At 41.0% G+C, this 13330-nt stretch overlaps 1 protein-coding gene across 3 annotated transcripts in view; it reads right to left on the reverse strand.

The window, feature by feature from the left end:
• Positions 1-12843, reverse strand: part of PCMT1 (protein-L-isoaspartate (D-aspartate) O-methyltransferase) — a 46891-nt gene extending 34048 nt beyond the window's left edge. For 2 of the 3 annotated variants that reach the window (XM_036871965.1, XM_036871964.1), the window contains exon 1: positions 12445-12688. In XM_036871965.1, the coding sequence (XP_036727860.1) occupies positions 12445-12673 (229 nt within the window). In that variant the 5' untranslated portion in view covers positions 12674-12688. Of the gene's footprint in view, positions 1-12444 lie in introns of all 3 variants that reach the window. The other variant, XM_036871966.1, reaches the window with a different exon arrangement.
• Positions 12844-13330: the final 487 nt, after the last annotated feature.

The raw sequence follows: 13330 nt of genomic DNA on the forward strand, positions 1-13330 counted from the left end.
CAGTGGTTAGGACTTGGCGCTTTCACTGCAGGGGGCCTGGGTTCGATCCCTGGTCGGGGAACTAAGATCCCACAAGCCGTGAGGCATGGCCAAAAATTAAAAAATAGAAAACTATCAGACTAAAACAAGGGAAAAAATGTCAAGTCTCAAGGCCAAAAATATCAAATTACCTAATAAGAGTTAAAAAAAAAGGCAACCATTAGCTTTCTTAAGAGCAATGTTCAAAGCAAAGCAAGAATGAAGCAGCAGAGTTTTCAAGAAATTCAAGGAAAGAAAGTGCAAGTTAACAATTAAAAAGGAGCAAACTATTGATATACCCAACTACATGAACAAATCTCAAGAGCACTAATCTCAGTGAAAGAAGCCAGGAGATCTTACACTATATGAGTCCATCTAATATTAAATTCCCGAAAAGTCAAAACCATAGTGTCAGAAGGCCAATCTGCAGTTGCTAGGAGTCAGGGGTGAAGGGAGGAGATTAATTGCAAAGGGGCACGAGAAAACTTTGTGGGTGAAAGAAATGTTCTGTATCAGAGATCAGCAAACTTCTGTTAAGATCCAAACAGTAAATATTTTAGGCTTTGCAGGCCGTAGAGTCTCTGTTGCAACTACGAGACTCTGCCATTGAAGTGCAAGAACAGCCACACACGAGACATAAATGAATGGGTGTGGCTATGTTCAAATAAATCTTCATTTCTAAAAACAGGCAGCAGGCCAGATTTGGCCTGTGGGATGTAGTTTGCTCACCCCTGTTTTACATCATTAGGGTGGTGGTTACACACCTACATTTGTCAAAATTTTCAAATCATACTCCTGAAATTGGTGCGTTTTTACATAAATTATATCTCAATAAAGCTGATTTTTTAAAAGTGTAAGCCAAGGATTTTATACGCAGCCAAAACTGTTCTTCAAATATCAAGGTTATAGGAAAAAAAAGTCTTGAATGTGCAAGAACTCAGGGAATGCTGTACACACAAGCCCTTCCTAAGGAATCTTGTAGAAGCTGTGCTTCATCTAACCAAGAGATTACCAGGGATACATCAGAAAAGGACACATAACCAATTTTAGAGCAAAGACTAAAATTAAAAGGGTGGATTGGTCTGCCTTCAGCAAGAATCCTGTCAAGTTATTTTAGCCAGACTCCCCCATTACCCCTGATGTTTCCTCTTAGTAATTTTCCATCCACTGACGCCCACCCTGCTCCTAGGCTATAAATCCCCACTTGTTCATGCTGTATTGGGAACTGAGCCCAGTTTTATACTGCGGTCTCTTTTCCCCTACTGCAATAGTTTCTGAATAAAATCTGTTTTAAACTCTTTTTAAATTATTTTATACTATTTTTTAATTAGTTAATAGTTTTTTAAACTATTTTTTTTAAAAAACTAGAAGGGTAAAGACATCAGTGGAATAATAATACTTAAACGTTATTTGTTCTGACAAAATAGAAAGAAGGCAACTAAAAACAACGGGAAGAGGAAAAAAAGGGGAAAGTAGAATTAGATCATTGAGTCATATAGGTGACAGGAGGAATCAAAGGATACCACTTAATACCGACTGACCAGACAGTAAATAGTTAAGAAAAGGTGGTTTAAGGACACTATAAAAGGTATAAATACAGACTCTCCAAATAACAAAAGAATATTTTAAAAAATCAGCAAACAAGGCATACCAACTAGAGAAACACTTAAATAGTCACAGACAAGGTTATATTAACAAATCATCTGTCCATTTGAAAATATTATAAACTTTGGATTAATTAACCTAAATAGAAAGTACTGTTTCTACACAAATAAGCTTAGGCAAGCTACCTGTAAAGATCATTAAAATAAAACAGTGAAAGCATTTTTTAAAAAGTTTTAAAAGCAGCGTAATAAGAGAGATATCGGACTTCCCTGGTGGCGCAGTAGTTAAGAATCCGCCTGCCAATGCAGGGGACACGGGTTCGATCCCTGGTCGAGGAGGATCCCACATGCCGTGGAGCAACTAAGCCCGTGCATCACAGCTACTGAGCCTGTGCTCTAAAGCCTGCGAGCCACAACTACTGAGACCGCATGCCACACTTACTGAAGTCCGCGCGCCTAGAACCCGTGCTCCGCAACAAGAGAAGCCAATGCAATGAGAAGCCCTCGCACCGCAACGAAGAGTAGTCCCCGCTCGCCGCAACTAGAGAAAGCCCGCGCGCAGCAACAAAGACCCAACGCAGCCAAAAATAAATAAATAAATAAGTAAATTCAAAAAAAAAGAGAGATATCATTTACTAAATATTTACCATGTGCCAGACAAAATCCTAAGCACATTACATACACTATCTTTTGAGGTACGAACTTAGGAACTATGAAACAATCTTATGCTGTCTCTAACAATCCTATAAAGTAAGCACTATTATTACTCCATCTTACAGATAAGAAAATTGAGTTCAGAAAGACTAAGCTGTCCAGATCACAGAAGCAAATAAGGGGTAGGGCCATTCAAATTGAGATGTTAGACTCCTGTTGACCAGTTCACTGTACTGCTACTACCATATTCAAATAGCTTAGTGACTTCTACTAATTCATTTCCCAAAATACTTCTTGAGTGGTTCATTTGCCCTGAATTCAATTCAAATTCCAGAGGGGTGATTCATAGACTCTCAAGGTCAGAAGGGTCATCAAGTCTAACTTCTCCATAAATTGGTACCATGATCTCTACTTGAAGAGTTGCACTGATGTGGAACAGCCCTTTGCACATTCAGACCATACTAATTATCAGAACACTTCCCTGCATTAAGAGGAAATCTCCCTCTTTATAACTCACTTATATAAACCCTTAGTGCTACGCTCTGCAGTCACAAAGAATATACTGAATTTTCTATCCAACCAACACTTTTTACACAGCTGAACATATCATGACCATTTCAAGCCTTATCTTTTTCAGGTTAAGCAGCCTCACTCAATACATCCAATTACCATCATATTCACTTACTCATTCTTCTCTAGTTGAATATTTGTGACATCTAAAATCAAACATATTGCTATAGGCACATTCTAAAAATAAAGTAAATTAAAGAGATTACTTCCCTTAAGCTAGATAATATACATCTACCAAACTCATGTGAGTTTCTTTGGCTGATTTCTTACTCTACAGAGGGACACAGAATTTACTAAAAAAACCCTAAATAGTTTTAAAAGCATGTCACCAGTCATTTATTAAGAAGCTGAACACATAAAGCTCAGGATAAAGCTTCCTTAGACCATTACTGGGTGGTTTCCAAAATTTTCACTACAAGGTTCTTATTATTTGCTTTTTCCCAGGATTCCATATTTTGAAAGATGCCTAAAGCAAGCTACATTTACTAAGTTATTAAATCATTTTCCCATTTTTGACAATCTGACATATACAATTGCCAGTGCCCTGAAATATTTCTAGCAAACAGCAAAGTAATTTACCATTTCACTTTGCGTGTATAGCCTAATTATGAGTAAACATGCAATTACCGTTAGGCTTTCTGAATTAGTGAACAGTTTTAAAGCTACCCATGCCCAATTTTCCTGCACCCTAGGGACCAAGGACCCTAATTAAATAATTATAATAATGGCTAATGTTGATCCGAATATGCAATGGATCCAAATGAGAAGTTAGCAGAATTCAAAAAGGAGAATGCAATAGAATCCAAGCTATAAACCAAATAATTAAAAAAACTTGCAAAAATTAGAGCCACGTTAAGAAGGTATCTGTTCCTCTTCTCAAGCTGAGGAGTGGGAAGGGTGAAGAGGGAGATAAATTCCAGGAAAAAGACAAAAATACTATACAAGAGTCATGATTTAGATAAGAAGAATACTAAACTGTGACATGATTTCAAGCAACTGATGAAGTGTATAAAAAGGAAAAACAAGGAATTCCCTGGTGGTCCAGTGGTTAGGACTTGATGCTTTTCACTGCTTTCAATCCCTGGTCAGGGAATCAAGATTCACAAGCCACGCGGCCAAAAAAAAAAAAAAAAGGAGAAACATTTGACTATTCCTCCTCAATACTAGAGGAGACTGTGATATTAGAAACAAAGAGCAGGGAATAAACTCTTGCATGCTACATAGCTCAGCAAAGTGTTGACCCAGTCATTAATGTTTGTGATGATGGTTATTAATTTTCAACACAAAAATCAACAAAGTGCAGAAGATTTATTTACTGCTCAGAACAAAATGAAATGCTATCAACTCTGACAATATAAAAGAGCCCCTAATAAGTTGGAAAATGAGTATCCTTTCTTACAAAGTGGAAGGGTTAAGGGATAGTGTCAGTTTATAAATTATGGAACAAAAAATTGAGGTTAAAGTATATTACTCAAAGTTACAAAGGTAACCACAAAAGAGGAAGGAAAAATTACGGTATAACTATATGTGGGGAAGGGAGTAAGTTTAGAGGGTATAAATACTCATGCATCTTGGCAGGAAGTCAGTAGATGATGTCTAAAGTTGATAAAGAAATAGTTTAAGCATATGCTTTAGAGACTGAAGACAATCACCAGAAGACCCAAATATGCAGTTAAAAGTATTCACTCGAGGCAGTCTGGGAGTGGGGAGGAGCAGGGCAAGCAATTGTTATTTTTCATTATAAACCCTTCTGTATTATTTTATCTTTTAAACATGTACACATGGTTACTCGACTAAAAATTAATCTTAATTCTCCTAACCTTGTTATCACAGATGGATAGTACCTAAAGAGATGTACATACAATGTGTATTTGCTCTAGTGAGCAAGATGTAAGATGTGGCAGGGACTCCTTTTCTTTTCTTTTATTTATTTTATTTACTTATTTTTGGCTGCATTGGGTCTTCGTTGCTGCGTGCAGGATTTCTCTAGTTGCGGGGAGCGGGGACTACTCTTTGTTGCGGTGCACAGGCTTCTCATGGCGGTGGCTTCTCTTGTTGCGGAGCACGGGCTCTAGACGCGTGGGCTTCAGTAGTCGTGGCTCGCAGGCTCTAGAGTGCAGGCTCAGTAGTTGTGGCGCACAGGCTTAGTTGCTCTGTGGCATGTGGGATCTTCCCGGACCTGGGCTCGAACCCGTGTCCCCTGCATTGGCAGGCAGATTCTTAACCACTGCACCACCAGGGAAGCCCCAGGGACTCCTTTTCTTTCACAGTGGTAGAACTGGGTGCATTATCTAGCCTCTCTGTAGTTATGTGTAGCCTTATGGTTAAGTTCTTGTCAATGAGAACACAGGCGGAAATTATGCATGCTACTTCAGATAATGCCCATAAAAGGAATGCGCGTTTTCTCCTTTCCCCATTTTTCTCCCCACCAGCTGGAATATGGAAATGATGGAGGTAAACTATCTTCAACTTTGTAGATGAGGGAAAGACTTTAGGAAGCACAACAAGAAAGAAGGAGCCCAGGTCCTCAAGACCACGGAACCACCATATTAGTTCTGAACTGCTTATACTTGGATTGTTACAGGAAACAGAAACTTTCATTTTGTTTAAGCCATTGTTATTTTGGTCTTTATTAGAGCAGACAAACAGGTACCCTAAAACACAAGGTATCTGAGGAGTAAAATGAGATCAGTCTGAAGAACAGGATTGGAGTTGGAGTATGGCAACAGGTTGTAGAAGACCCTTAAAAGGCCTGAAAGCTAAGCGAGAGGTGTTTACAATTGATACAGTAAGCAACAGAAGTCTAGGCAGAAAAGAGACATAACAGAAAGCAGTACACTAGGACAATCAGTATAATGTGTAGAATGAACCTGAGGGGAGAGAAACTGAAAGTGTGATGACCAATCAGACACTTGAAGGCATATCACTCCAAGTGACAGCTAAGAACCTAGGCTAGGATAGCATCAATGGAAATACAGTGAAAGGCATGACTATGAAAGGTATTTGTAATAACTGTTGAGTTAATTTGGGGACAGTCTGAAAGAATCAATAACTATTCCAAGACTTTTGATCTGGGAGAATAGAAGACTAGAAGCAATCCTGGCAGAGATGGAGAAAGAAGAGATCCTGTGCTGGTATGAAGCACTGAAAACACAGGTAAGAAAATAAGCTGCAGATGGATTTCAAGTCATGTGGAAACATTCTCTAAATTTCTGTAAGTAACTTGTTACAAAGTTACATCTCAATAAAAGAAATATTACATAATTATATAGTTTTATGACTTGAACAGTTGTTAATCATCTACTCTCTATTTCTCCTCCACTAACAAAATGCCAGGGAAAACAGTAAGAAATGAACAAAATGGTCCCCTTTTATTTCCCATCTAGAATGATTAGGCGTGATAAGGGGTAAGTGGAGCCTGAGACACTCTCCATACAGAAAATCTGAAAGGGATTAGTTTTAAATTCACACTATAATCAAAGAAGAATTTTAAGTGATATCAAGTTATGATAAAGCATATCATCTAAGACCAGAGATTATTCAAAAATACATCTTTCTCGGGGGGTGGTGGTGGTGATGAATTGGGAGATTGGGATTGACATATATACACTATTGATACTATGTATAAAATAGATAACTATGGGCTTCCCTGGTGGCTCAGTGGTTAAGAATCCGCCTGCCAATGCAGGCGACACGGGTTCGAGCCCTGGTCCAGGAAGATAGCACATGCTGCGGAGCAACTAACCCTGTGTGACACAACTACTGAGCCTGCACTCTAGAGCCCGCGAGCCATAACTACTGAAGCCCGTGAGCCACAACTACTGAAACCCGCACACCTAGAGCCCGTGCTCCGCAACAAGAGAAGCCACTGCAATGAGAAGCCCGCGCACCGCAACGAAGAGTAGTCCCCGCTCACCGCATCTAGAGAAAGCCCACGCGCAGCAACGAAGACCCAACACAGCCAAAACTAATATATAAATAAAATAAAATAAAATAGATAACTAATGAGAACCTACTGTATAGATCAGGGAACTCTACTCAATGCTCTGTGGTGACCTAAATAGGAAGGATATCCAAAAAAGAGGGGATATATGTATACATATAGCCAATTCACTCTGCTGTACAGTTGAAACTAACACAACATTGGTAAAGCAACTATACTCCAATAAAAATTAATTTTAAAAAATACGTCTTTCTCTAAACCATTATCAGTCTTAATAAATACATGTAATTAACTATCTTGACACTTTCTCAAAAGAGGATGTTCCTTGCACTCCTCACATCTCTGACAAACTAAAATGTTATGCAAAACTCTAAAATATAGGTAACCAAATGTTAACTTCTGTGGCTCTCTCCTAAAACACACACACCCACCCACCCCCAACATACATACCCCACAGGTGATTTCATGCAAACCATGATGTGATTAAATCGACAGAATCTTGGATATGGAAGGGTCCTGAGAGGTCTAGTATACAGTGAAAGCAGATGACAAATCTCTTCCACAATATCCCTTACAGTGAAATGGTCAACCATTCTTTGCTTCAACATATCCAGTGACAGAAAACACTACTTTTCAAAGCCACATCTTTGACTGTTAGGATAGCTTTGTGAATACTTCCTTATAATGAGCCAAAACGTGCCTCCCATTTGTCCTGGTTTTACCCTCTACTACATGATTTCCTTCAAGTATTTAAACACTACTGCTCTCCGTAACTCTCTCATTGCTAAATCAAACAACCTCTATCTCATCAAATCATCATATAAAATGCTGATGCTCCTGTCATCTTGACCACTCTTGTCTGATAATCTTCGGTTTTTCACTGCTACGCTTAAAGCATGTTGGCCAGAACTAAATGCAACACTAATAAAAATATGTGGAACAGCACAATGGAACTAAGATCACATTGAATAGAATGTAATACAACCTATTATGTAGATTTAGTGCTGCCCAATAGAACTTCTTATGATAAAGGAAATGTTCTACATCTGCACTGTCCAGCAGGTTAGCCACTAGCCTCGTGTGGCTACTGAGCTCTTGAAATGTGGTTGGTATGACTGAGGAACTGAATTTTTAATTTTAGTTAAATTTAAGTAGACACATTGATATTAAAATTCTCCCTCAAAATCTTACCTATTAAATCTTATTCAATGCACTGTAAGTTTACTTACTAGTATATACGCATAAGACTGACTTGATATAAGTTAAAATGAGGAAGTATTTTCTGGATTCTAAATGAAGCCCAAATTTCTGAAAAAAAGTCACTTAGGATTTTATTACCTGGCTATATTTGGCCCATGAATGCACATGATAAAACTAATAGACTATTCTCTGTTCCACTATTTATGCTACTAGTTGATAAGAACTGACACTCTAAATAGAATAAGAATAATTTCAATTTATTTGCAGAGATAAATAAGGATACAAAAGCTATAAATTATCATAATTCTTACAAATTTAAGTGCCTGCTGAAGGTCTCCACTTTAATGTCTTATAAGCAACTCAAACCAAACATCTCCCCAAATAAACCCCTGCTCTCCCACACTTCCTTGCATCCCCCCACCCCCGCAAAATCCCTGCTGCTCACTCACTTATTTCCAGCTCAGAAAATGGCAAATCATTCCCATTGTCCAGGTCTAAAACCTTAGTGTCATATCCTTGACTGCAGTCTTTCTCCTACACCGCAAATCCAAATCTAGCACATTCTATTTTCTCTGTCTAGAATGCCTGTTCCCCAGCTCTACCTGCATGGCTTGAATTTCTTCCCCTTCACCAAATCTTAACTCAAATGACACCTTAGTGAGGTCTTCTTGCCTACAACTGCCAATCTACTACGCCATACTCCCTATCCTCCTTCCTTACTTTGCCACTTATCATGTGACATATATTTTATTTGTCTGCTCCCACAAGAAGTAAGCTACAAGAGAAAATAGATGTTTGTTTCTCATTGCTGTATCCCCAGTGTCCTGCATATAGAAGATAGTCAAATATCAGTTGATTGATTTGACAAACTCTATATACATTATACATGCAAAATGACACAATCAAGGATGCAAAGGAAATTTAAGTAGAAATAACTGATGGATTAGGGTAGTGGACTGAATTTTTTTTTACAAAAATAAAATAGGTAAAAGAACAATTGTTAGCTTTGTTTTAAGTGGCCAGTGCAGCATTTGAAGTCTGTTAAGAGTTAACCTTCCACAAACACTCTGGTTTGGACATCCCTGCTCTAGGAGACCACCTCTCTCAAGCTCATCCACTCCTGCCCCCTTCTTTTCCTTTTACCATGGTGTGAAATTATCCCAACAGAAGTAGAAAATAAACTCTAATATAAACATTACTTGAATTCTCCCATTCCCTGGACTAAATAGGCTCACAGTTGTTTTGAATTAAGTTAATTTGTTTCATGAGTACCTTATCAGCCTATAATTATAAAATAATACTTTTCATTTCTAAACACCTGTAATGTCCAACATGTGGCTAGTGGTTAAAGTTAATTTAAATAACACAAAAATCCAGTTCCTCAGTTGTGCTAACCACATTTCAAATGCTCAATGCCCCATGTAGCTGGTGGCTATGGTATTGAACAGCACAGATACAGACATTACAAGCAGCTCTGTTGGGCAGGACTGCTACAGACTTTTTTCCTAAAATTTTATTTTAAAGCATAAAACTGATACAGCTGAAACACTGGCAGGGTTTAATCTGGTTATTTTCAGTTCTCTATGTCAGTGATTCTCAAGTGTGGTCCCCAGACCAGCAGGAGCATATTACTTAGGAACTTGTTAGAAGTACAAATTATCAAGAGCCCCAGCAATCTGTCTTAATTTGTTTTAACAAGCTCTCCAGATGATCCAGGAGATTTTGAAGCATGCTCAAGTTTTAGACCACTGTTCTCAGTCACTTAGGAGCATTTATCATCACAACATAAGCTATGAGATATTATGAGATGTACCATTAGAGTCTAAAGCAATCTGTAAATGATATCTCAAGTATGAAATCATAAACAATCATATTTCTATTACATCTTAGAAAAACCTCAGTAGGTATTTTCAATAAAATTATTATAGTAATATTAAAATGAAACCAATCGTGAACTTCATTTCGTTAAAAAAACCCATTAAAACTGTAATTTGCTTCCTCTTCCAATTTGCAGACCCTTTTTCACTTCAATATCAGCATAATCACATTTTAATCTTTTTCTAAAGATTTAGTTAGAAGTCTTTAAGTTAGGAAGAATACACAAGGGTGGAATAACCTGTAAAGAGTGAGAAATTTTCAATTTGTGCCAACTGAAATTTTCCCATGAGCAAACATTACTGTTGTAACAAACTAATAAAAATGAAATCTATTGGCTACAATCAATTCAGCAAGAAGTTGAAACTAAAGTTGCACAAGTGTTACAAAAGAGGCTAAACAATTTGAGCACTCATTTCCTCTTACCAATCACAGATCTAGTATAAAATGAAATATCCACAATATCAACATCCATGTATGTTAAATATTTCTCATTAAATTTTCTGATAGGAAAACATCCTTAGAAATTTCAACTAAGAATAGTAATGCAATACATTAAAGTAACTATAAAACCACTGGGAAAAGATCTAGTTTTGGCTGACTACAAATTTGGCCCAGAAAGGAGAGACTTTAAGAGCCTGATTGATTACAGTTTCTGCCACAGCCAAGTGTCTACTGCGATAACCTACCGGTGGAAAATTACTTAATCACAATTCAAGTACAGAATGTTTCAGGTGTGTATCCTGTACTAGCAGGCACTAGATCATTTTAAGAAATTTTATTAAAATATTTACAACATATTGAGCTTCTGCTCGATCCGTGGGAACCTAAATCACACTTAATATTGTCTCAGCACATAAATTTCCACTTCCAATCAAATATCCTTCCATAAAGTGAATACTGGCAATGCTTGACAGGATTTTTAAATCTAAACATTCATTACTAAACGCTAAGGAAACAAGTTTTAAATACTGTTTAAAAAAAACAGTCAAATGACTAATATTAGGTATTAATACTAACCATGTGCCAGCCAATGTTATTTATTTCTCTCACTAATCTTGGTATTCCTAGTATAGATCCAAGCATATAATATATATTTAATTGGCATTTATGAAAAAAGGAATGATTATTAAGTTGTTTGAGAGGATTCAAAGATACTAAAAAAAAAAAAAAAAAAAAAAAAAAAAGCCCCAGCCCTCAAGGAGGTTACAAATCGAATTAGGAAACATGACAAACACGTGAAAAGCTAAATCATCCTTAACAATTAAAAATATCACGTAGGGCTTCCCTGGTGGCGCAGTGGTTGAGAGTCTGCCTGCCAATGCAGGGGACATGGGTTCGAGCCCTGGTCTGGGAAGATCCCACGTGCCGCGGAGCAACTGGGCCCGTGAGCCACCACTACTGAGCCTGCGCGTCTGGAGTCTGTGCCCCCAAACAAGAGAGGCCGCGATGGTGAGAGGCCCGCGCACCGCGATGAAGAGTGGCCCCCGCTTGCCGCAACTGGAGAAAGCCCTCGCACAGAAACGAAGACCCAACACAGCCAAAAATTAAAAAAAAAAAAAAAAAAAAAAAGAATCACGTGGCAGGATTGTGATTATTTGCAAAGTCAGTGGCACAGAAGAGTGCTATAAATTCTGACCAGAGTGAAAGTATGATGGACTGCGGTCCTTCTGGTCTCCCGACCAGACGGCGACACTACATTTCGATTTAAAACAAGAAAGTGACACAGCACTCGTCCCACCCTAAAATTATCATCAGAGGCAGGAATACAATAACTAAAGATAATGGTGTAAAGAAACTTCCATACAAGGCTTTTAAAGCATATGGTAGCCCTGAAAAAAGTTAGAACATTCCACACACACAATCGTTTGCTGGATCCCAGGACCTCTAAAGGCTCCTGAAATACGCTGTCCCTCAGGAAGAGCATCCCCTAGTTATCTCTTCCTCCGCCCCCCACGAAGCTTTCCACTGGACAGCCGCCCCAGAAATTTCTCCCAGCATCCGCAATGACATTACTCTCATCTCCCTCTCCCTCCCCTCGCCAGTATCAGACGGTGGCATCTCCCGCCAGAGGAAAAAACGAAGGGCGGGGGAGGCAGAACAGGGGAGAAAGCTTGCAGCTAGGTCGACTGATATGACAGAGGAGGAAGTGAGAAGACGCGGGGGTCGAAGGGGGGTCCCCTCAGTTCCAGCCCAGTCTCTACGAGCCCTGGCCAACATCCCACTCCCCAAGGCACGCCCCTCGCCCGCCGGACCCGGACAGAGAGGTGGCGGACTCGAGTGACAGCCCCACCACCTGTGCCGCGCCCCCTTCCCCAGGCCCGCGGGGAGACGCCTGCCCCTGCCCCACTAGCAGCGGCCCCTGGCTCTTTCTCTCTGGTTCCTGTGCACGTCGCCGATGAGTGACAGGTCCCGGGGGAGGCAATCGCCAGCGCTTGCCGTTCCGGACCGCTGGTGCAACCGTGCGCCGAAGCCCTCCAGCAGGCACGGGGGTAGACGGAACGTTCCGAAAGGCCCAGGGGATCCGATCCAGGCCTGGCCTTCCCCAGTTGCCCCACACCGGGCGGGGGTGGCACTTACTGCGGAGGTTGTGGATTAGCTCCGAGTGGCTGGCGCCGCCGGATTTCCAGGCCATCGCTAAGCACACCCGGAGCAGGTACAGAACTACCTTCAGCGCGGCGACAGTGCCCAGCAGCTTCCCCAAGAGTGAGATCACCTCCCACACGGTCACCGCCCCGCTCGCGTCCCCGCTGTAGCTGCCGCTGCTACTGCCGTCGCCGCCGCTGCCGCCACTGCGCGCTCCCGGCATCCCCCGCGGCACGCATGCGCTTTATGGCGCCGCGCGGACTCGGGTGCGGCCGGGTGGGGCAGGAGGCGGGGGTGGCCTCACGCCCTGCAGCCCGCGCGAGGAGCCGCTGCGGCCGCCCGGGACTGGCGGGTTGGTCCCGCTGAGTCAGCGCCCGCCACCTCTGAGTGGCCTTTCTGAGGCCTCGGGCTGCGCAACGCCTCCTTGCTGAGTTTGTCCTGCGGTCAGGCGGGGTGGGCCCTGGCGCGGTCGGTGGCGAGCCTCGCTGCGGCTCTGGTCACCGAGCGCGGTGGCGGGATGGCAGGGCGGATCTCGTTCCGCTGCTGCCGGTGGCTTCGCAGTCGCAGCTAGATTAGCTGTTGAGAGCGACGGGTCTGCTCCTATAACTGTTCAGATTGTTAGACGGTGGGCTTCCTTCGTCCTGCCTCACCCAACCCAATGAATGACTAATATTTAGGTCGGTTGGAGACAGAGCTCCCTATGGTGGAGCCTCAATAATCTTAATAGAACTGGAGGGCAAAGGTCTTCTCTAACCCGAGTACTCCAGCCTCTGGCTTGTGACAAGTACGTTAGTGTTTCGTTAGCAGAGACTTTGGGACCCTGATTTGTTCTCAACTCTAAAGCACAAATTCAGAGAGTGGAAGAATACCGAGACCTGGG

The sequence above is a fragment of the Balaenoptera musculus genome, chromosome 12 (genome assembly GCF_009873245.2).
Source record: "Balaenoptera musculus isolate JJ_BM4_2016_0621 chromosome 12, mBalMus1.pri.v3, whole genome shotgun sequence".
Classification (NCBI taxonomy): Eukaryota; Metazoa; Chordata; class Mammalia; order Artiodactyla; family Balaenopteridae; genus Balaenoptera; species Balaenoptera musculus.